The sequence below is a fragment of the Ailuropoda melanoleuca genome, chromosome 7, assembly GCF_002007445.2.
Source record: "Ailuropoda melanoleuca isolate Jingjing chromosome 7, ASM200744v2, whole genome shotgun sequence".
In the NCBI taxonomy this organism is placed as follows: Eukaryota; Metazoa; Chordata; class Mammalia; order Carnivora; family Ursidae; genus Ailuropoda; species Ailuropoda melanoleuca.
Window position 1 is genome coordinate 25303028 of NC_048224.1, and position 20653 is coordinate 25323680.

Here is a 20653-nt window from a genome sequence, read left to right on the forward strand (position 1 = left end):
GCTTCTTCCTCTCCCACTCCCCCTGCTTGTGTTCCCTCTCTCGCTGGCTGTCTCTATCTCTGTCAAATAAATAAATAAAATCTTTAAAAAAAAAAAAAAAAGATTCTCTCTCTCCCTCTCCCTCAGCCCCCCATCTGCTCGCATGCTTTCCCTAAAAAAAAAAAACGAAGAAACCCAAAACACCAAAAACAAAACCTGACATTAAAAAAAACTCACCTTTCAAGGACGCAAGGGAAGCAACTCACTAAAAGCTGGGAAAATAAAAGGGAAACAAGCATTGTTCTTGCCTTTCCTACATGAAATATATCTCTGGGTAACAAACAGGTATGGAAAAGTTTCTCTTTGTAGAGGAAGGAAAGAAGAACAGAATGAGTATCATTTTCTAACTCCTACATTGATGAAACTAAAGCAGTGATTCTCAGGGACAATTTTGTCCCCCAGGGGACAACTGGCAATATCTAGAGACATTTTTGGTATCACAACTAGGAGAGCTGCTATTGGCATGCAGTGGGTAGAGGCGAGGGACGGCCCCCTAACAATAAAGAATTTTCTGGCCGTGGGGAGCTGGGGTGGCTCAGCCTGTTAAGCGTCTGCCTTTGGCTCAGGTCATGATCCCAGGGTCCTGGGATCGAGCCCCACATCAGGCTCCCTGCTCGGCGAGGACCTGCTTCTTCCTCTCCAACTCCCTTCTGCTTATGTTCCATTTCTGTCAAATAAATAAAATCTTTTAAAAAAGAAGAAGAAGAAGACTCCTGGGATGCCTGGGTGGCTCAGTTGGTTAAGCGACTGCCTTTGGCTCAGATCATGATCTCAGGGTTCTAGGATCGAGTCCAGCATCGGGCTCCTTGCTCGGTAGGGAGTCTGCTTCTCCCTCTGCCTGCTGTTCCCCCTGCTTTACTCTCCCACTCTCTGTCTCTCTCTCTCTGGCAAATAAATAAAAATTTTTTTAAGATTTTATTTATTTATATGACAGAAAGAGACAGCGAGACAGGGAACACAAGCAAGGCGAGTGTGAGAGAGAGAAGCAGGCTTCCCACCGAGCAGGGAGCCTGATGCAGGGCTCGATCCCAGGGTCCTGGTATCATGACCTGAGCCAAAGGCAGACGCTTAACGGCTGAGCCACGCAGGCGCCCCTTTTAAAAAAATAAAGAAGAATCCTTATCTTTTAGAGGTTAACATACTGAAATATTTATTGATGAAATGATATAATATTAGCAATATACACCAAATAATCAGGTGGGGGGAGACAGCAGGGGCATAGAGTATATATGAAACAGACTGACCGTGAACTGATCACTGGAGAATCACTGGCATAGAAGGTGCATGAAAGCAGGTACTTTCACCTCAGCCAGCTCATTTATGGCAACAATACAAATGAGGCACAGGTAAGTGATTTTGCACAAGGGTCTCTACAAACGGTCTTACCCGACATAAATAAGGGTTCATTGTTCTATTCTCTACTTGTTCTTCTATTCATGTTTGACATTTTTCCATCATAAAAGTCTGAAAAACAACAACAAAAAGATCTTCTAATAGCCTAATTTAAGGAATACTGAAAACTTATCTTAGCAGACCCACTCTACTATTTAATGCTGTTCATTATTCCACTTTCCCTAAATTCCCCCATTCCTTGGATTCCATGGCACCAGTCTCTCTAGATTCTCTTCCTATCTTTTCAGCTTGTTTCTTCTCAGTCTTCTTCATGGAATTCTCTTCATCCACCCACCTATTTATTTATTTATTTATTTATTTATTTTATTTGTTTGAGAGAGAGTGAACACACAAGTAGGCAGAGGGGCAGAGGGAGAAACAAACTCCCTGCTGAGCAGGGAGCCTGACACGGGGTTCCATCCCAGGACCCCGGGATCATGACCTGAGATGAAGACTTAACCGACTGAGCCACCCAGATGCCCCCCACCCACCCTTTTAATGTTAATGTTCCCCAGGATTCTTGTCAGCCCATTTCTCCCTCTATACACCCTACTTGAATGGCGGCATCTACCTTCATAGTTTCCTTTATCATCACCCCTTTTCTTATGGCAATCATCTGTCTTCCCCCAAACTTTCCTCCTCCTGGCTTCTTTATCTCAGCTGATACCATCCAGTCATCTAAGCTCAAACTTAAAAATGATCCTGGCCTGGGCGCCTGAGTGGCTCAGTCGGTTAAGCATCTGCCTTCGGCTCAGGTCATGATCTCCAGGTCCTGGGATCGAGCCCTCACATCAGGCTCCCTGCTCAGCAGAGAGTCTGCTTCTCCTTCTCCCTCTGCACACCCCCCAACTCGTGCTCTCTCGCTTTCTCAAACAAATAATTCAAATCCTTAAAAAAAAAAAAAAATCCTGGGGAGCCTGGGTGGCTCAGTCAGTTAAGCATCTGCCTTCAACTCAGGATGGAGCCCCACCGCGGGCTCCCTGCTCAGTGGAGATCTGCCTCTCCCTCTCTTGGCTCCTCCCCCTGCTTAAGTCCGCTTCTCCCTCTGCTCCTTACCCCACTTGTGCTCTCTCTCAAATAAAGAAAATCTTTAAAAAAAAATAATTAAAATAATAATTTAAAAAAATTATCCTGGCTGATGCTCCTTCCCTCCATTGAACTGACTCTAGATACTAAATCAATCTGCAAGTTTTCCCATATTAGTCGAATGTTTCCTCCTCTCCTTCCCTACTATCCCTATCCTAGTTCAGTCTCTCACCCTCTCCTGACTGACGCATTGGCAATCTCCTTGCCTCCATACAACAACCACAGTAATCTTTCTAAAACAGGATCCTGGTTCCTATGCTTGGAATTACTACCACCAACAATAGTAACTCTCAAAGGGTCAGATATATTTGACTAAATTATCTATTGTAGTATTATTTTAACAAAATGAAGCATAAATTCCTAGTGCTTATCTCATACAACTATAGAAAGCAAACTTACAAATTAATTAGTGGATGCTAACATTAAGGTGATGAATGAGTTTGTTTTGCTGAGACCAAACTGACTGTGGAAGAATGAATATGATGCATAAGGCCCAGGCATATATTGTTCTCAAGACTTGCCTGCCTCCACTGGCTCTAGGACGACTGCGAATTTCTCCCATTCTCTCTCCAAACCTGTATGAAACCTTCTGTTGCACGGTGTCCGTGCCTTCTCTCCGGCCTTCTCTCCACCCTAAGGCACCGTTTGTAAATCTAAGACCGCTTTTTCTCTACTCATTAGCCCTGGACAATTAAATAGAACTCAGCTCCAACTCTCATAAACACAGGCCAAGGCTTGTCAGAAGGCGAGCACCCATATGGATGCAGACTGTGCTTGTATAAATTTCCTTTCCATCTTACCACAAAAATAGAAATGCAGTACTCGAGAATTTTTTAAAAGAATTCAGCCTTCCTCCCTCAAGCACTGTAGCAACGGCGTTTCCCTCCGGAGACCTGCAGCCTCCACTCCCGCCGCCCTCCATTCCGCCGCTAGGTGGCGAGATGCTCACGCCCCGGAGGCGTCCGTCGGACCGAGTGTCGTCACTCATCCCTGGCGATAATTGGCTATTTCACCGACGCCCGGGGGGAGGAGCCAGCGGAGAACCGGAAGCGTTGGGTACGGCGGGTGCGCAGTGCGTGCGCATTCAGGGCCCAGCGCCGACTGAAAAGAGGCCAGCTGCAGCTCCTCCTCCAGCCTGAGGGGGCACTCTGGATTCCTACGAGGTGGAGGGCGGAACCTCCTGAGAGGGGTCACGCTGATAAGGGCTGGGCCACACTGAGGGGAGGAGTCACGTTGAGAGGAGGGGTCACAGTGACCTGTGGAGTCACTCTGAGAGGTGGGGTCTCATTGTGTGGGAAGGACAGACAGCGGGGTGCTGCACTGAGGGGTTCTGGTACACACCGACGGCGAGAGTACAGTACTGAGGAACGGTCCCTCTGTCGCGGGGGGGGGGTCTCCGAAGGGAAGGGCTCCCGGAGGGGCGGGGTTTTGCCGAGGGGTGGGATCCCACGGAAGGAGGGGCTTCCGGGCAGATGGAGGCTCCTCTGCAGAGAGATAGGGCAGTTTGGAGGAAAGAGTAAGAGGAAGGTTCAGGCTGGGTGGTCACTGGGCGGATACTCCTCTTTTCCTTTGAACTTTATTCGAGGGAGGCGGGATGGAGTAAGGAGGTGTGGGGCCACACCTGGGACGGGCTGGCCACGGGCTCAATATACAGGCCTGAGGCAGCACAACCGCCCGAGAGGGGAGAAGGTGTCAGGGAATCCAGAGGTGTAGGGGTCGAGACCTGGGAAATGGGCAGGCTGAGCCAGAGCGGAGGCCGGGAAGGTAGGCAGGTTGCTGGGCTACCTCCGATTGTGTCTGACCCTGAAGGGTCTACTTTTCTGCCCTGCTGGCCCACGGAGCCCAGGAATCCGGCGGCTTCCTGAGCCTGGCTGTCCTCAGACAGTGGCCTGAGGGTGGGAGGAGAGAAAGGACTCCCAGGGCAGCTAAAAGACATTTGAGCTGCGCGTACGCACAGTCAGCCCATAAGTCCCTTCAGTTACTCAGCTCGGGCCCGAACTTATTTGGCCCCGACGTCCCAGACCCACTCGCCGAGAGCGTCGCGGCCACCGGTTGGGGGTTGCGTACCTGAGGGGGCGTGGCCGCTGCCCGAGGGCCGGGCTGGAAGGAGTTAAGCGGAGGCCTGGCTCAGCCCCGCCCCCGGCAGGCCGCGCAGCCCTAGCCCCAGCGGCTAAGCCGAGCAGCGGCCGCCCGCCCGCCAGCCAGCCCGCCTCCGCCTGCGGGGAGCCCGCCTGCCTGCCCGCCGGCGCCCAGGAGAGCCACCGCCACCGCCCGGCCCAGGCCCAGGCCCAGGCCCTGCGCAGAGCGAAGCGGAGCGGCGTCTACCCAGGCCCTGCAAGCCGGCGCGGCGAGGGCGGGCCCAAGATCTTACGCGGATCTTCCATTCTCCAGGACGGGAGCGGGAGCCCCGGCGTCCCGGATCTGGCTGGGCGCACGCCCATGGCAAGCGCGGCCTGCCCGGGCCCTGGCGACCCTGCCATGTGAGGCAGGCCCGGGCTGGGGGCCCGGCCATGGCCGGGGAACGGCCCCCACTGCGGGGCCCTGGGCCAGGGCCGGGAGAGGCGCCGGGGGAGGGGCCCCCGGGACCGGGGGGCACGGGTGGAGGCCCGGGCCGGGGCCGCCCCTCCTCCTACCGGGCTCTCCGCAGCGCCGTGTCCAGCCTGGCGCGCGTGGACGATTTCCACTGCGCCGAGAAGATCGGGGCCGGCTTCTTCTCTGAGGTCTACAAGGTAGGATCAGCAGAGAGGGCAGAGGGGCGGGTCCGAGCCTTAGACGCGAGGCTGGAACTAGGGGAACCTGAGCGACCTGGCGGATGTGCCCGGGACTCGCGAACCTATGCCGCCCCCAGGTTAGGCACCGACAGTCAGGGCAAGTCATGGTGCTGAAAATGAACAGACTCCCCAGTAACCGGGGAAACACGCTACGGGAAGTGCAGCTGATGAACCGGCTCCGACACCCCAACATCCTAAGGTGAGCGGCCCCAGCCGCTTGCTGAGAAGCTTGCTGGGAGAAGAGGAAAGATCCCGCGGGAAACGTGGGAACTATAGAGGGGCCTGGACTCTTACAGCCTACCCCTCCTATCTTCCCCATCCTCTTCCAGGTTCATGGGGGTGTGTGTGCACCAGGGGCAGCTGCACGCTCTTACAGAGGTGAGGATGGGCCAGGAAGGAGGGGACCCCCACCACCACCAAGGGGAGAGGGAGTCAGCGCCCAGTGCATCTACAGAGGAATAATGAGAGGCAGCAGGACCTCCTCCCATGAGACGCTTCCCTGAACTTCCCTTTGGGCTAACCACAAATAAAATGCCTCAGTTGGCCACAGTCTCTCTTTGCACAATGCTGTCCAATAGAACTTTCTGCAGTGATGAAAATGTTCTATAGCTACATGTGGCTAGGGAGCAGTAGAAATATGACCAGTGTGACTGCGGAACTAAATGTTTAATTTTGTTTAAACTTAGTAATTTAAATAGTTGCAATGCCTTGGACAGGACAGCCCTAGAATATGAGTAGGGGAACCAGGAGCACAGACTGACCCTTCTGACCTTTGTGATCCTCCTGAGTGTCCCCCGGCTTATAAGTGGGAGACCTAGAGTACAGGCGGAAACCTTGACTTTCATTCCCCTTCTCCCCCCTATGCCCCAGTATATGAATGGGGGGACCCTGGAACAGCTCCTCAGCTCCCCGGAACACCTGTCCTGGCCTGTCAGGCTCCGCCTGGCTCTGGACATTGCCCGTGGCCTGCGGTACCTGCATGCCAAAGGTGTATTCCACCGAGACCTGACATCCAAGGTAGGCTGGCCAGGTGGGTGGAGGCATGAAAGGGGATTNCAACTCTCATAAACACAGGCCAAGGCTTGTCAGAAGGCGAGCACCCATATGGATGCAGACTGTGCTTGTATAAATTTCCTTTCCATCTTACCACAAAAATAGAAATGCAGTACTCGAGAATTTTTTAAAAGAATTCAGCCTTCCTCCCTCAAGCACTGTAGCAACGGCGTTTCCCTCCGGAGACCTGCAGCCTCCACTCCCGCCGCCCTCCATTCCGCCGCTAGGTGGCGAGATGCTCACGCCCCGGAGGCGTCCGTCGGACCGAGTGTCGTCACTCATCCCTGGCGATAATTGGCTATTTCACCGACGCCCGGGGGGAGGAGCCAGCGGAGAACCGGAAGCGTTGGGTACGGCGGGTGCGCAGTGCGTGCGCATTCAGGGCCCAGCGCCGACTGAAAAGAGGCCAGCTGCAGCTCCTCCTCCAGCCTGAGGGGGCACTCTGGATTCCTACGAGGTGGAGGGCGGAACCTCCTGAGAGGGGTCACGCTGATAAGGGCTGGGCCACACTGAGGGGAGGAGTCACGTTGAGAGGAGGGGTCACAGTGACCTGTGGAGTCACTCTGAGAGGTGGGGTCTCATTGTGTGGGAAGGACAGACAGAGGGGTGCTGCACTGAGGGGTTCTGGTACACACCGACGGCGAGAGTACAGTACTGAGGAACGGTCCCTCTGTCGCGGGGGGGGGGTCTCCGAAGGGAAGGGCTCCCGGAGGGGCGGGGTTTTGCCGAGGGGTGGGATCCCACGGAAGGAGGGGCTTCCGGGCAGATGGAGGCTCCTCTGCAGAGAGATAGGGCAGTTTGGAGGAAAGAGTAAGAGGAAGGTTCAGGCTGGGTGGTCACTGGGCGGATACTCCTCTTTTCCTTTGAACTTTATTCGAGGGAGGCGGGATGGAGTAAGGAGGTGTGGGGCCACACCTGGGACGGGCTGGCCACGGGCTCAATATACAGGCCTGAGGCAGCACAACCGCCCGAGAGGGGAGAAGGTGTCAGGGAATCCAGAGGTGTAGGGGTCGAGACCTGGGAAATGGGCAGGCTGAGCCAGAGCGGAGGCCGGGAAGGTAGGCAGGTTGCTGGGCTACCTCCGATTGTGTCTGACCCTGAAGGGTCTACTTTTCTGCCCTGCTGGCCCACGGAGCCCAGGAATCCGGCGGCTTCCTGAGCCTGGCTGTCCTCAGACAGTGGCCTGAGGGTGGGAGGAGAGAAAGGACTCCCAGGGCAGCTAAAAGACATTTGAGCTGCGCGTACGCACAGTCAGCCCATAAGTCCCTTCAGTTACTCAGCTCGGGCCCGAACTTATTTGGCCCCGACGTCCCAGACCCACTCGCCGAGAGCGTCGCGGCCACCGGTTGGGGGTTGCGTACCTGAGGGGGCGTGGCCGCTGCCCGAGGGCCGGGCTGGAAGGAGTTAAGCGGAGGCCTGGCTCAGCCCCGCCCCCGGCAGGCCGCGCAGCCCTAGCCCCAGCGGCTAAGCCGAGCAGCGGCCGCCCGCCCGCCAGCCAGCCCGCCTCCGCCTGCGGGGAGCCCGCCTGCCTGCCCGCCGGCGCCCAGGAGAGCCACCGCCACCGCCCGGCCCAGGCCCAGGCCCAGGCCCTGCGCAGAGCGAAGCGGAGCGGCGTCTACCCAGGCCCTGCAAGCCGGCGCGGCGAGGGCGGGCCCAAGATCTTACGCGGATCTTCCATTCTCCAGGACGGGAGCGGGAGCCCCGGCGTCCCGGATCTGGCTGGGCGCACGCCCATGGCAAGCGCGGCCTGCCCGGGCCCTGGCGACCCTGCCATGTGAGGCAGGCCCGGGCTGGGGGCCCGGCCATGGCCGGGGAACGGCCCCCACTGCGGGGCCCTGGGCCAGGGCCGGGAGAGGCGCCGGGGGAGGGGCCCCCGGGACCGGGGGGCACGGGTGGAGGCCCGGGCCGGGGCCGCCCCTCCTCCTACCGGGCTCTCCGCAGCGCCGTGTCCAGCCTGGCGCGCGTGGACGATTTCCACTGCGCCGAGAAGATCGGGGCCGGCTTCTTCTCTGAGGTCTACAAGGTAGGATCAGCAGAGAGGGCAGAGGGGCGGGTCCGAGCCTTAGACGCGAGGCTGGAACTAGGGGAACCTGAGCGACCTGGCGGATGTGCCCGGGACTCGCGAACCTATGCCGCCCCCAGGTTAGGCACCGACAGTCAGGGCAAGTCATGGTGCTGAAAATGAACAGACTCCCCAGTAACCGGGGAAACACGCTACGGGAAGTGCAGCTGATGAACCGGCTCCGACACCCCAACATCCTAAGGTGAGCGGCCCCAGCCGCTTGCTGAGAAGCTTGCTGGGAGAAGAGGAAAGATCCCGCGGGAAACGTGGGAACTATAGAGGGGCCTGGACTCTTACAGCCTACCCCTCCTATCTTCCCCATCCTCTTCCAGGTTCATGGGGGTGTGTGTGCACCAGGGGCAGCTGCACGCTCTTACAGAGGTGAGGATGGGCCAGGAAGGAGGGGACCCCCACCACCACCAAGGGGAGAGGGAGTCAGCGCCCAGTGCATCTACAGAGGAATAATGAGAGGCAGCAGGACCTCCTCCCATGAGACGCTTCCCTGAACTTCCCTTTGGGCTAACCACAAATAAAATGCCTCAGTTGGCCACAGTCTCTCTTTGCACAATGCTGTCCAATAGAACTTTCTGCAGTGATGAAAATGTTCTATAGCTACATGTGGCTAGGGAGCAGTAGAAATATGACCAGTGTGACTGCGGAACTAAATGTTTAATTTTGTTTAAACTTAGTAATTTAAATAGTTGCAATGCCTTGGACAGGACAGCCCTAGAATATGAGTAGGGGAACCAGGAGCACAGACTGACCCTTCTGACCTTTGTGATCCTCCTGAGTGTCCCCCGGCTTATAAGTGGGAGACCTAGAGTACAGGCGGAAACCTTGACTTTCATTCCCCTTCTCCCCCCTATGCCCCAGTATATGAATGGGGGGACCCTGGAACAGCTCCTCAGCTCCCCGGAACACCTGTCCTGGCCTGTCAGGCTCCGCCTGGCTCTGGACATTGCCCGTGGCCTGCGGTACCTGCATGCCAAAGGTGTATTCCACCGAGACCTGACATCCAAGGTAGGCTGGCCAGGTGGGTGGAGGCATGAAAGGGGATTTGAGGCTATTACATTGTAACCGGCCCACAGATGTTGGAATGTGGATAGTAGACAGGATGTTGGAGTAGCAACGCCCTGGAGAATGGGGACTGGGGGGAGGGGGAGCTCTGAGGGGCCGAGTACCACGATATGTTTGGAGTGATAGATGATGTTGAAAGATTGGGGTGCATTGGAGAACTGGGAAATCAGAGAGGGTTGGGGTTACTCTGAAGTGACAGGGCATTGGGGTATATATTGGGAGATAGAGAATAGAAGGTGATGGGTGTGTGGGGATGCTATATGTATGTCAGAACTGTCTCATCCGACGGGAAGACCGAGGCTTCACGGCTGTTGTGGGTGACTTCGGGCTGGCTGAAAAGATTCCTGTGTATAGGTGAGGTGAATGCCCCTGTGCCCCCCCCAACTTTCTAGGAGGTCCCTATCTAAGTGAAGCCCGCAGAGACATTTCATTTGGAGTGGGGAGGGGGCTGACCTCATTCCCTTTTGTTAGGGGGGTTATCTGAGTGGGATGTCTCTGATCACTCTGCCCCTACCCCTGCAGGGAAGGGGCAAGAAAGGAGCCATTGGCCGTGGTAGGTTCCCCATACTGGATGGCTCCAGAAGTGTTGCGGGGTGAGCTGTATGATGAGAAGGTAAGACATCGATCCTTTAGATTCCAAGGCCTTCCAGAGACCCTTGAGATAACTTTATAAGGCCCCATTCCAAGTTCTTTAACAGCCACACTGAATATTTAGGAGACCCCCAAATTCCCCCTTGACCTCTCATAGGCACCCCTCCAATGCATGAAACTATCAAGACTTCCCCCAAATTCTGACAAAATTCTGACATGAAAACCGTGAGTTCCTCCCGCTGACACTCTCTCCTTCCCACCAGGCCGATGTCTTTGCATTTGGGATTGTCCTCTGTGAGCTCATTGCGCGAGTACCTGCAGACCCAGATTACCTACCCCGAACTGAGGTGAATGATGCCTCCAGGTTTGAAAAGGGGGAGCTCCAGACTGGGTAGCTCATAACCAAGGAGGGTTCCCTGGAGGTTGAGGTCTGACTGGGGGTCAGAAGGAGAACCCAAGGAAGACTGACTCGAAGGCCTCCTCCTCTCTGTCCCTGCAGGACTTTGGCCTGGATGTGCCTGCTTTCCGGACCCTGGTAGGGGATGACTGCCCACTGCCCTTCCTGCTCCTGGCCATCCACTGCTGCAGTGTAAGAGCCTCTCTCTCCCTGCCCACCACCCCCATCCATCAGCTGGCAAGGCCCTCCTGCTCCAGGTGGTGGGAGGAAAATATAGGGACCCTCTTTTGGAGCACTGAGTGAAGCTGTCCCTGTCTCTGCCCATCAGATGGAACCTAGCACTCGTGCTCCCTTCACTGAAATCACCCAGCACCTGGAATGGATCCTGGAGCAGCTGCCTGAGCCAGCCCCCCTCACCAGAGCTCCACTGACACACAATCAGAGTAAGTGAGCATGACCTTGACCCAACTGAATTCCTTTTGCCTCTTCCTTAGAACTCAGGGGATTAAGACTGAGTGTATTTATTAGTTGAGAAGCGGGGGGAGGGTTGTGAAAGGACATCTCAAATAAGATATTTTCAAATTCTAGAGCCAAGGGAGGGGAAGAAGGAAAGAAGAGGTAAAGGAGGGCTAGAGGTGACATCTCCCCCTGTCCAAAGTACCCAGTGGACTCCCTTTTGTGAGCTGTAGTCCCACCAGCCTCCTGGTGAATAATGAGGCCTCAAGGAGCCATGATCAATGCTGAGAACAGTAACCACAGACTTCTCTGTCTACAGGGTCTGTTTCAAGAGGGGGTCCCTCTGCCACACTTCCTAGGCCAGACCCCCGGCTTTCCCGAAGCCGGTCAGACCTCTTCCTGCCCCCATCACCAGAATCCCCCCCGACTTGGGGGGACAGTCTGACTCGAGTCAACCCCTTCTCACTCCGGGAAGACCTCCGGGGAGGCAAGATCAAGCTGTTGGACACACCCAGCAAGCCGGTCACCCCCCTGCCCCTTGTTCCACCATCACCACTGCCCTCCACGCAGTTGCCCTTGGTGACCACTCCAGAGACCCTGGTCCAGCCTGGGACACCTGCCCGTCGCTGCCGCTCGCTCCCATCATCCCCTGAGCTCCCCCGACGTATGGAGACAGCACTGCCAGGTCCTGGCCCTCCCAGTGTGGGCCCCTCGGCTGAAGAAAGAATGGAGTGTGAGGGCAGTAGCCCTGAGCCAGAACCCCCAGGACCGGCTCCCCAGCTGCCCCTGGCTGTGGCCACAGACAACTTCATCAGCACTTGTTCCTCGGCCTCCCAGCCCTGGTCCCCTAGATCAGGACCTGCTCTTAACAACAACCCCCCAGCTGTGGTGGTGAACTCCCCACAAGGCTGGGCTGGGGAGCCGTGGAACCGGGCCCAGCATAGCCTGCCCCGGGCAGCAGCCCTGGAGCGGACAGAACCCTCGCCACCCCCTTCAGCTCCCCGGGAGTCTGATGAGGGGCTGCCCTGCCCTGGCTGCTGTCTTGGCCCTTTTAGCTTTGGCTTCCTATCCATGTGCCCCCGCCCCACACCAGCTGTTGCCCGCTACCGCAACCTGAACTGTGAGGCGGGCAGTCTGCTCTGCCACCGAGGGCACCATGCCAAGCCTCCCACACCCGGCCTGCAGCTGCCCGGGGCACGCTCTTAGCAGTGGGGCCTGTGGTCTCTGGCCTCCAACTTTGGCCTTCAGGATGCCCTGTGAGGACAGAGCACACATGTTGGACAGTGCCAGCCCCAGATGGGCTGACCGGCTCTTCTCCCCATGTAGGGGAACCTCAGCATGGACTCAAGGGACAGAACATTTCCTATCTTGCCCCTGGGCTTGCTCTCCCGTGGGCGATCACTGAACCAGACAAAGCATTGCTGACACATGAGACTAACACATGCAAATTATTTAAAAAAATTTCAATAAAACTGCCTGGCTGGCTCCGGGCTGCCCCTATCCACTCAGCCCATGCGCCCTCCTCCACCCCCCTGCAATTCCACTATGGGAAGTTCTTGGGGAGGCCAAAATCTCTTCTAGCGACTTCTTCACCCGTTTCCCAGGAACAGTCCAGTTTCTGGGGCAGGATTTCAAGCAGGCAGCAGGCTGGCTAGAAGTGTTGGACATGGATCAGCCGTTCGCTGGACACTGCCCAGGCAGAGTGAGGGGGTCACCAGAGGGAGATGATCTTAGGACCTGCAGACTGCAGTTGGGGGGAGGGGTACAGGCTCTTGTTGGCATGAGTACCTATAAGAGTAAAGCACCAGTGAGCTCTGCAGTTGACTGTTACTAAGAACCCTCATCCAGCTCATCCCACCTCCCTGGACGGCCACATCACCAGCCTCCCTTCAGTTCCAGACCTTTCCTGCCCGATCCCCCCTTACATAAGCAGACCAAGACCCTGAAGGCTGTAGAGGTGACCGTCACACTCAGGAATAAGTTTTACCCCTGGCTTCTGAGTCCCTGCTCTGAGTTCCTCTCCCTCCCTGTTCCCCAACTCCCACGCCTCAGTTGATCTGTGTCATGCTTACCCAACTCAGGGCAAAAAGTGGTCCCTATCTGGATTCTTGAAAGCTGCCATCTCACAGATGCAGGGAAGACGATTAGTACAGTCCTCCTGCTGTATTTTTGGCCACTTGCTTTGTACCTTGTAACATCTTGAGCTTTGACCATAATACCTGAAGATTGGTGAGGTAGAACTGGGATAAGCTCTGCCCCTCCTCTCCCACCCTTCATTCTCTCCCCTTGCCCTGCACTAAATACAATGAAGTCCTAACCTGCCCTGCTTGCCTAAGGCAACATTTAGGTATGGTTCAGGGACAGATGTCTACTCTAACTCAAAGAGGCTTTAGGACCAGGGGAGGGAAAAATCACCCAAGATATTAAAGATGGAAATTCCATAGGGAACATAGGAGATGACTCCCCCATTTCAGGGTCCCTGGAGTTGATCTTCAAAGTTATCCCACTGCTCCCTTACTTCCCCGAGGCAACTAGTGCCCCAAGAGTCCCTGACTGCGAAAGTGCCACCTCAGTTTGGGTAGCCTTGTCAAGAGATGGGAAGTTAGAATGCCAGGGTTCATGAGCTGGTAAAGTCCTAGCTTTAAAGTCCTAAAGCCTCAGCTTCTCCCTCTGAGAGAAAGATGACATAGGTCCCAACCTAGTAACTTAAAAAAGTGCCTGGGACTGCCAGGTACTGGGAAGGGGCCAGAGAAGAAGACTATCCTAAAGAATTAAGGAAAGGAAATGGACAAGTAGGCAATTACAATGCTGACTTGTAAAAGGATTTTGGGAGCAGGACCTCCCAAAACTTTGGGAGCTGGAGGGGAATCTCATTACTATGTCTTTATAAAGGAATTACGAAGTTGAATATGCCCAGAAGTCCTAACAGACTTACCCAGGGACTCTTTTACCATCAGCCTGCTGCCACCTCTTAGCAAAGCCGTAAACAGCCCAAAATAAACCAGGTGGATTAATTTGTGTCAACATCTTCCTCGCGCTGTTAGGGTTTGTAACCTGAGGGGAGATTCAGAGAGACCAGAGGTATGTGGAGAATGATAAGAAATATTCCAATGGAGGGGGGACAGTGTAGGGAGGAGGGGATGTGGGCCGATGGAAGAAAATGAGCAATACAGGGAGGTCTCGGAGCTTTGACAAGAGGACTGTCTGGCACAAGACATCAGCTCATTGGTGACCTGTCCCTGCGGCCTCCGAGTGCCACCTTGCAGATGTGGCTCACCCTTCAGTTCATCTCCCAGCTGGCTAAGAATTTCTGCCAGCCTTTGAAGGGGAATTGTTTCCATGGGCTGCTTTGTTCATATGGACCCAGTCCCAACAACCCAGCCCACCAGATATGGGACCTCTCTGCCTGTGAGGCCATGAGAGTCAAAGAAGCTGTTAAGCTGCCCTAGAGAGTTGACCAGAAAGCTGAGATGAGAAACAGGTAAAAATAAAGATGGTTCATGAGCTTCAACTCTCGTGCCAACTCTGGCCAGTTGGTAGGGGCCACCCGGAGCGCTGTGCTGAGAAGCCGCACGGAAAAGGAGCGCATGCCCTGTACGCACTGCCGTTCCTGACTCGATGACATATATCCCTCTACCTTACAGTACCCACTACAATCTGCAAACAAGGTATGCTTACTGAAAAAGAATAAGAAATGTCATTGAATGTGGCCAGGTCAGAGGACAGAGATTTACAGTGGTTTTGGCTCTCCTCCCAAGTTCTCTCCACATATGAGATGTAAAAGCAGCTCCTCTCGTTCAGTATCCAGCCCACCGGACAGCAGTTATCTACAAACCAGAAAGAATGTGACAGGACAGCCCAGACCCAGGAGGGAGATCTCCCCATTTGGGACAAAAGTGACGATTCCTGGGTCCGGTCGTTAACAGTTCCCCTTGGTCTAGTCCCAGCACCTTCACTGGTTTCTAGCCCTTCATCTTTGCGATCTGTCTGTCTTTGGCCTCCCCTGATAATGTCATTCCAACGTATATTTAGTAAAAGTCTTTAGTACTCACAACATCACTCCTTAACAGTCTGGGAGGTTTATTTTAATAGGGTGGTGGTACTATTCCCAATTTCTGAATGATTCCAGTCTCCCCCCCTACACTTTGGCTGACCTCCCTGGGCCCCCCATAAGTGTTCAATAGGCCTCTTACTCATCTCAGTTGCTCCCTAAAGCATTCCTCGATGCATATTCAAAACTTGCCCACACCCTCCAAGCTGCTAGCCACCTTCTTCCCTCTCTCCACTCTTCCACAAGTAATAACCTTGGCTCCTGTTCTGCTGAAATTGTCAGACACTTGATGTGAACTCTCTCCATTTCCCTCCCAACCCAAAATCTGTCTCTTCTCTATTCCTCTGTCCCTGACTACCTCTAAGCAACAAATATCTCTTTCTTTCACAGCATGTACCCCAGTCTGTGCTCCTGATCCCAAGCCACCTCTTTCATTGCTTTGTTCCAGGAGTCCTACCTGTGGCACTCAAAGATCCTTCCTCCTTCCCTAACTCCCTCTCTTCTGTCTACATTGTCTCATGTCCTCACCCAGCTACCCTCTGTCCTGTGGCAATTAAAAGGAATACAAAGTCAGTGTGGCCAAATGGAAGAGGGTGAGAGGGTAAGTGGCATGCTGAAAAGGTAGGCAGGGACCTTGGAAGCCAAGCTAAGGATTTTTTTATTTTCATATTACAGGGAAGATTAAGCAATGTAGGGTTTTACATAGAGGACTGTTGTTCACTGTCCATCCGAAGTGCTTGGGCACGGTGCTTGGACGTATAGTATGTAGTCCATAACTTTTGATGTAATTAATTAACTGGAATGATCAGATTTTTTTTTTTAAAGGATTACCCTGGCTGCCACATGGCAAGTGGATGGGGAGGGGGGAGGGGGGAGGGACATTTAGGACCAACAATGCAGCAAGCTGTTGCAGTGATCCATGCAAAAATGGGGATGGGCAAAAATGTGAATGGATATATAGACTCAGTGGTGGAAAATGGAAGGAATTCTTCTGAGGGAGTACGGCACCTGCTAAAAGCAAGAGAGAGGGTGGTGAGGTAAGGAGCTATCACGGAGAGCAAGCCAAATGCACAGCTGCCAGGCAGCACCGACGAACGGGCTGAGGTTCAGACTAGAGTTTTGGTGGCACCAAGCAGAATGATGGCACAATATGGCACACCTGGGTGCAGGCAGGGGCAAAGGGGGCAGTTCATCCAGAGTCAAGATAGTGCCACTCTGGTGCACCAGAAGGACAACAGAACAAAGGAGCGAGCGGTTGAAGTGATGGGCCCCAGAAGCCAAGATGGGCAGAGAGAAGTGACAGCCGAGGCAAAGGGAGGAAATGGGAGACAGTGGGTTGGAGGCCTCAATGAGGCTGAAGAAGAAGCGTGGGGAAAGCCTGGAGGAGGCAGCTGTGGTCAGAGTGGAGGTCTGAAACTGGCCTTCCGGCAGAAGAGCAGTTCAGGATGCAGAGGTCTGGGGTGCAGCTGAGGAAATGGGTGGCAGCACTGCCTGGGACTGAGGGTCACAGAGAATGAGAAGGCTAAAGACAGGAGGGTTGGGGGTATCTGCACATCAACTCTCCACTTAAGCCTTGGGGGAGTATCCCGATGCCCCCTGAGCTAGACGGAGCCTAACCTGGACCATAGGTAACCAGTCCATGAACATTCCAGTCGCCTTGGGCTTGGCTCCCTGCCTCAAACCTCAGCCTGCTTCTTGCACAGCTTCTCCCCTTTTACATGGCCCCCTCCTTCATGCCCACATACTGCCTGGGCTCCTGCCTTCAAAATAGATGAACTCTCCACTCCAGCTCCCTACCCCACATCACCCCCACCTACCTCATTGTGAGTGCCACCCACGCTTGAGAGCTTCAGCTCCCTTGCCCCACCCCCAGACTGCACCTCATCAATCAGTAACTCTTAACCCTTGGGGAATCTCAGATGTAGTGAGAAATAAAGCTACAGACCCCCTCTTTAGAAAAATGTGCAAACAACCAATTCCACATCCCAATTCAGGGATTCCCAGATCTTTGACACTGATACCAAGGGCAGAGCCCTGAGCTTGGTGCTTCGGACAGTGTGGTCTGCATTGCCAGCTGCCATTCTCCTTCCACCTACAGGGTCTGCCTTAGAGCTGGGTGAGTCGCCCTAAATCCAGAATGCAGCTTGATCCTCCTCTCTGTTGGCCGCCACTCTCATTTGCTATCCCTTTCCTCAGCTACTCAATGGCCCCCTGACAGACCCCTGCCACAAGTGTCTCCTCACTTCGATCCATCCCTCATAGCAGACCCTCCCATCTCCTCTCCCAGACCAGGTACCTGTTAATGGGCATGTGAATATGGGCTTCAGTGCGTCCCACATGCTGCTCAGCCTCTGCTCCAAGGTCGTCCTCTGCACCTCCTCACTTTGCAAGGCTTCCTTTGTCTTCTCCCTCTCAGACTGGCAGGCCTGTAACTGCTCTTGGGTAGCCTGGCAAACCCTCTGTTCCTCCTGTAGTGCCTCCTGACTCAGGGCTAGTTCCCTCCTGGACCCCTGCAGATCCTCTTCTCTCTTCCCCAGCTGGGTTATCTTTAGGTGGAGCTGCTGTCTCAGGCTACTGTTAGTGGCTTCCAGAACCTTGTTCGTCTGCTGGAGCTGCTGAGACACCTGCAGATCTGTTCGGCCATAATGAGAGATTTGGAGGACATCTTCAGCCATGTCCTGGTGCCCTGAGACCAGCGTCAGTCCTTTTTCTGTTCTTGCAAATTTTTGCAAAACAGGCTGAAATATAAGCTCTGACTGCCTAAAGCTTAAGGAGGTACTGGATTGGGTAAGGACAATTTAGGAAGACACGGTACTCTAAAACAGACCTGGCTAGAAGCTAAGGATGTGGCGGTAGTGACTTTGGCCCTGCCCAGAGGAAGGGCAGCTATTTGGGGAGAGTAGGGGAGAAACTTGCTTGGGATAAATGGGAAATGGGGGACAGCCATACTCACAGCGCACTCCCAGGCAGATGGCGGCCACCCCTAACAGCAGGCAGGTGAGGAGCAGGCCGAGAAAGAGGTACTGCGTACAGGCTGCACGGCCTTAGGGAGACAGTGGAATGAAGGCAGAGAGCCCCAGGAAAGTTTACAGACTGAGGGGCTGGGTGGGTGGGGGATATTCATGGGAAAGAGCACCCTCAGAGGATGTGGTGCGGGCATGGCGGGCTTTGTCGGGTAGTGAATTTCCGTGGGTAGTGGAAAGAAGATGTTTCAGAATGAGGGCTGGGATCATTACTGGTAAGGATTGAGGGGCGCTACCTGGTAGGGTGGGAACTAAATCTCAGACGGAGACAGAGGACGGGGGTACGTGAATGGGGACCACAGTAAGGGGGGAGGAGGGAGGATCTGGGTCAACCTGTGGGGATGATACATATGGGTATGGGGGGTCAAAGAGGCAGGGAAGGGTCTCGGGCTGCCCGCTCAGGCCGGGCTCACTCTGGGTACGGGACCCGCACACAGCCGGGCCCAGCACCAGCCCCGCTGGGACCCCGACAGCACGTGCTTGGTGGCCACCCCGCGCGGCGTGGCGGGGTCCGCGAAGTGGGAGAAGCCGCCCGGCCCGAGGCCCCGCCCCGCGTGCCCGAGCGCCTGCCTGGCCGCTGGGGGCGCGCGCCGGCGGGGAGGGCTCGTACTCACCCGCGAGGAGCCTCCCGGCAGCGGGTGACGTCACGGAGCTCCAGGACGCGGTTGGCTGCCCGGACTGGAGCCCTGAGGACCCGCAGCGACTCCAGTCAGGGGATAGGAAGCCCCGGGAAATTCCCTTTCTTCCCGCCCTCTCCCCCTCTCCCTCTCCCTCTCCAGCCTGGCCCGAGATGCCTTCTGCGACACCCTGAGATGCTCTGGGACACCGTTAGCACTCTCCGGAGTCCCGCATCTCCCCCAGGACTCTGCGTCTCTCCTGGGTCTGACTACATCCTCTCCCCCGGGACCCCTTCCTCTCCCTCCTGGGTCTCCCCTTAGGTTTTACTCAGCGCTCCCCCCCCACCTCTGCCTGCCCCAAACCTTCTCCCCGGGAGTGCTCTCATCCTCTCCCCTGCCCTTTTCTCTGTCCCGTGACTCCCCATTTCCCATTTGAATTCATCTCCCCCACAGGGGCTGCCCTGATCTCTCCTCGGAGCCCATTGGGACCTCCACCTTGCCCCTGAGAGCTTTATTCTTGCCTGGCTCCCATTTATCCAGGGCTCATTCTTCTCTTTCCTGAGCACCCCCTCCTTTCCCAGAGATATTGTGCCATCCGCCCACCACGCTCAAGAGTACCGTGGACTCCCAGCTCAACACACACACACTACACACCGCACACACACCCCACCCCGTCAAACATACATCCTCTGGACTCTCCGTACCTGCTTTGTCCCCTACTCCAGAAGAAGCCAAGCCACCTGAGACTGAGGGCACTTGTACATTCTCGTAGGTGAGTTCCTCATCCTCATCAGTCTCTGGGTCTGGAGGGGAGAGAAAAGGTGGAAGTGGGGGTGGGGTCATGAGGGAGCATGGGGTTGCAAAATCAAGAAGATGCCTCTTCCACCCTTACCCTGTCCTAACCGGCTGGAGATGCTCTTCTTCAAGGGAGCCTTCACGAACCGCAGGTCTGCGTAGGTGATGGCCTCAGCCATTGCCCTGAGCACCTCTGCTCCCACCCGTCTCCCCCTTCTTCCACCAGCCCCAAGCTTTCCTTGACACTCTCCCCTCTGTCCCTTCACACTCTTGGGCTCTGTGTTCCTTCTGTGACTGCACAGCTTAGTGCTTTGCCCTGTGACTTCCAGTTACAAAAGAGGAAGATGTCAGCAAGTGTCAGACAGATGGGTTCAGTGAAGCAGATTGCATCCCTGAGCCTCTGCCGGAGGGACAGGGGATGGGAAACTGAGGTCCAGAACATGGGGGTAGAGCCTGGAGGTGTCACCGGATCACTACTCAGGCCTGTCCCTTCGTCCTGCCTGATGCCCCCCCTTCATGCGTCCCGGATGCACTTTGGCAGGGCTGGGCTCTAAATGCGTGTCCCCCTGCTCATCTACCCTGATTTGCCCTATGCGCTTCTCTTGGCTGCTCTGTCCACGGGCTTATCCATGTGTTGTCAGAGCTCTTTTGTGCCCAGCTGAGCCCACAGGATCTAATCATTGCTCCACAGTGGGGCTCCATCCTCCCCATCATACTGGGGGGTCCTAGCGTGGAGCCTTTGCTCCTCATCATCCTGGGGTTCCCAGCAGGTATGGGCTCCCAGAGAGTGGAGCTCATTTCCCTATCAGTTTGGAGGCTTTCAGGGTAGGCCCGGCTCCCCTCCTGCTGTCGTCCTGCGGAGCTGCTGAGGATCTCACGGGCAGGGAGGTTCTCACTCCAAAGCCCTTCCGGAGTATGTGGCGGCCCTTTGGAGGATGCAGAGGATCTGGGACCACACTGTTTCTCTTCTATGAACTGCCCTAGATTCCCTCTTCCCGGCCTTGCCCTGGCCTCCTCCACCCTTGTTCCCTCCGATCACACCTTTGGCCAATCAGCCCCTTCCTCATCCCATCCTGCCCCCTGCTGGACTCATGGCGACCTGTGTCCCGACATCTGAGCTGATCCAGCAAGCTGAGTCCGGAAGGCAGGGCTAGCGGACAGGCCTGGGCTGGGGGTGAGGATGAGGGACAACCCCAACCTTGTGCACCTTTGGAAAAGCCTGCAGCAATGACCCTATATGCAC

At 55.4% G+C, this 20653-nt stretch overlaps 3 protein-coding genes across 8 annotated transcripts in view; 1 reads left to right on the top strand and 2 right to left on the bottom strand.

The window, feature by feature from the left end:
- The window catches only part of FAM166B (family with sequence similarity 166 member B), a 19627-nt gene extending 18122 nt beyond the window's left edge, over positions 1 to 1505 (bottom strand). The window contains exon 1 of the mRNA XM_034664090.1: positions 1426 to 1505. Coding sequence (XP_034519981.1) covers positions 1426 to 1446 — 21 coding nt within the window. The 5' untranslated portion in view covers positions 1447 to 1505. The remainder of the gene's footprint in view (positions 1 to 1425) is intronic.
- Positions 1506 to 3879: 2374 nt separating this feature from the next.
- Positions 3880 to 12409, top strand: TESK1 (testis associated actin remodelling kinase 1). 4 transcript variants are annotated; one of them, XM_034664084.1, is made up of 10 exons: positions 3889 to 5246; positions 5366 to 5487; positions 5618 to 5666; positions 6159 to 6305; positions 9752 to 9834; positions 10003 to 10093; positions 10335 to 10418; positions 10571 to 10660; positions 10797 to 10911; positions 11244 to 12409. In XM_034664084.1, exons 1-10 carry the CDS (start codon positions 5028 to 5030, stop codon positions 12128 to 12130), a joined length of 1887 nt encoding a protein of 628 aa, XP_034519975.1. In that variant the 5' UTR covers positions 3889 to 5027; the 3' UTR covers positions 12131 to 12409. The 4 variants fall into 4 exon arrangements, with proteins under 4 accessions (XP_034519977.1, XP_034519975.1, XP_034519976.1 ...); XM_002918895.4 differs by lacking the exons at positions 3889 to 5246; positions 5366 to 5487; positions 5618 to 5666; positions 6159 to 6305 and adding exons at positions 6855 to 8364; positions 8484 to 8605; positions 8736 to 8784; positions 9277 to 9423; XM_034664086.1 differs by lacking the exons at positions 5366 to 5487; positions 5618 to 5666 and having other exon boundaries at positions 3880 to 5246.
- Positions 12373 to 19747, bottom strand: CD72 (CD72 molecule). Of its 3 annotated transcripts, XM_034664087.1 has the most exons (9): positions 19508 to 19731; positions 19320 to 19418; positions 18613 to 18684; positions 17929 to 18018; positions 17272 to 17607; positions 14603 to 14751; positions 13860 to 13978; positions 12997 to 13143; positions 12373 to 12712 (listed from the first exon to the last, which is right to left on the bottom strand). In XM_034664087.1, the coding sequence occupies exons 1-8, from the start codon at positions 19587 to 19589 to the stop codon at positions 13002 to 13004; spliced, it is 1089 nt and encodes a 362-aa protein (XP_034519978.1). In that variant the 5' UTR covers positions 19590 to 19731; the 3' UTR covers positions 12373 to 12712; positions 12997 to 13001. The 3 variants fall into 3 exon arrangements, with proteins under 3 accessions (XP_034519978.1, XP_034519979.1, XP_034519980.1); XM_034664088.1 differs by lacking the exon at positions 12997 to 13143 and having other exon boundaries at positions 19508 to 19736; XM_034664089.1 differs by lacking the exons at positions 12373 to 12712; positions 12997 to 13143; positions 13860 to 13978; positions 14603 to 14751 and adding an exon at positions 14758 to 15986 and having other exon boundaries at positions 19508 to 19747.
- Positions 19748 to 20653: the final 906 nt, after the last annotated feature.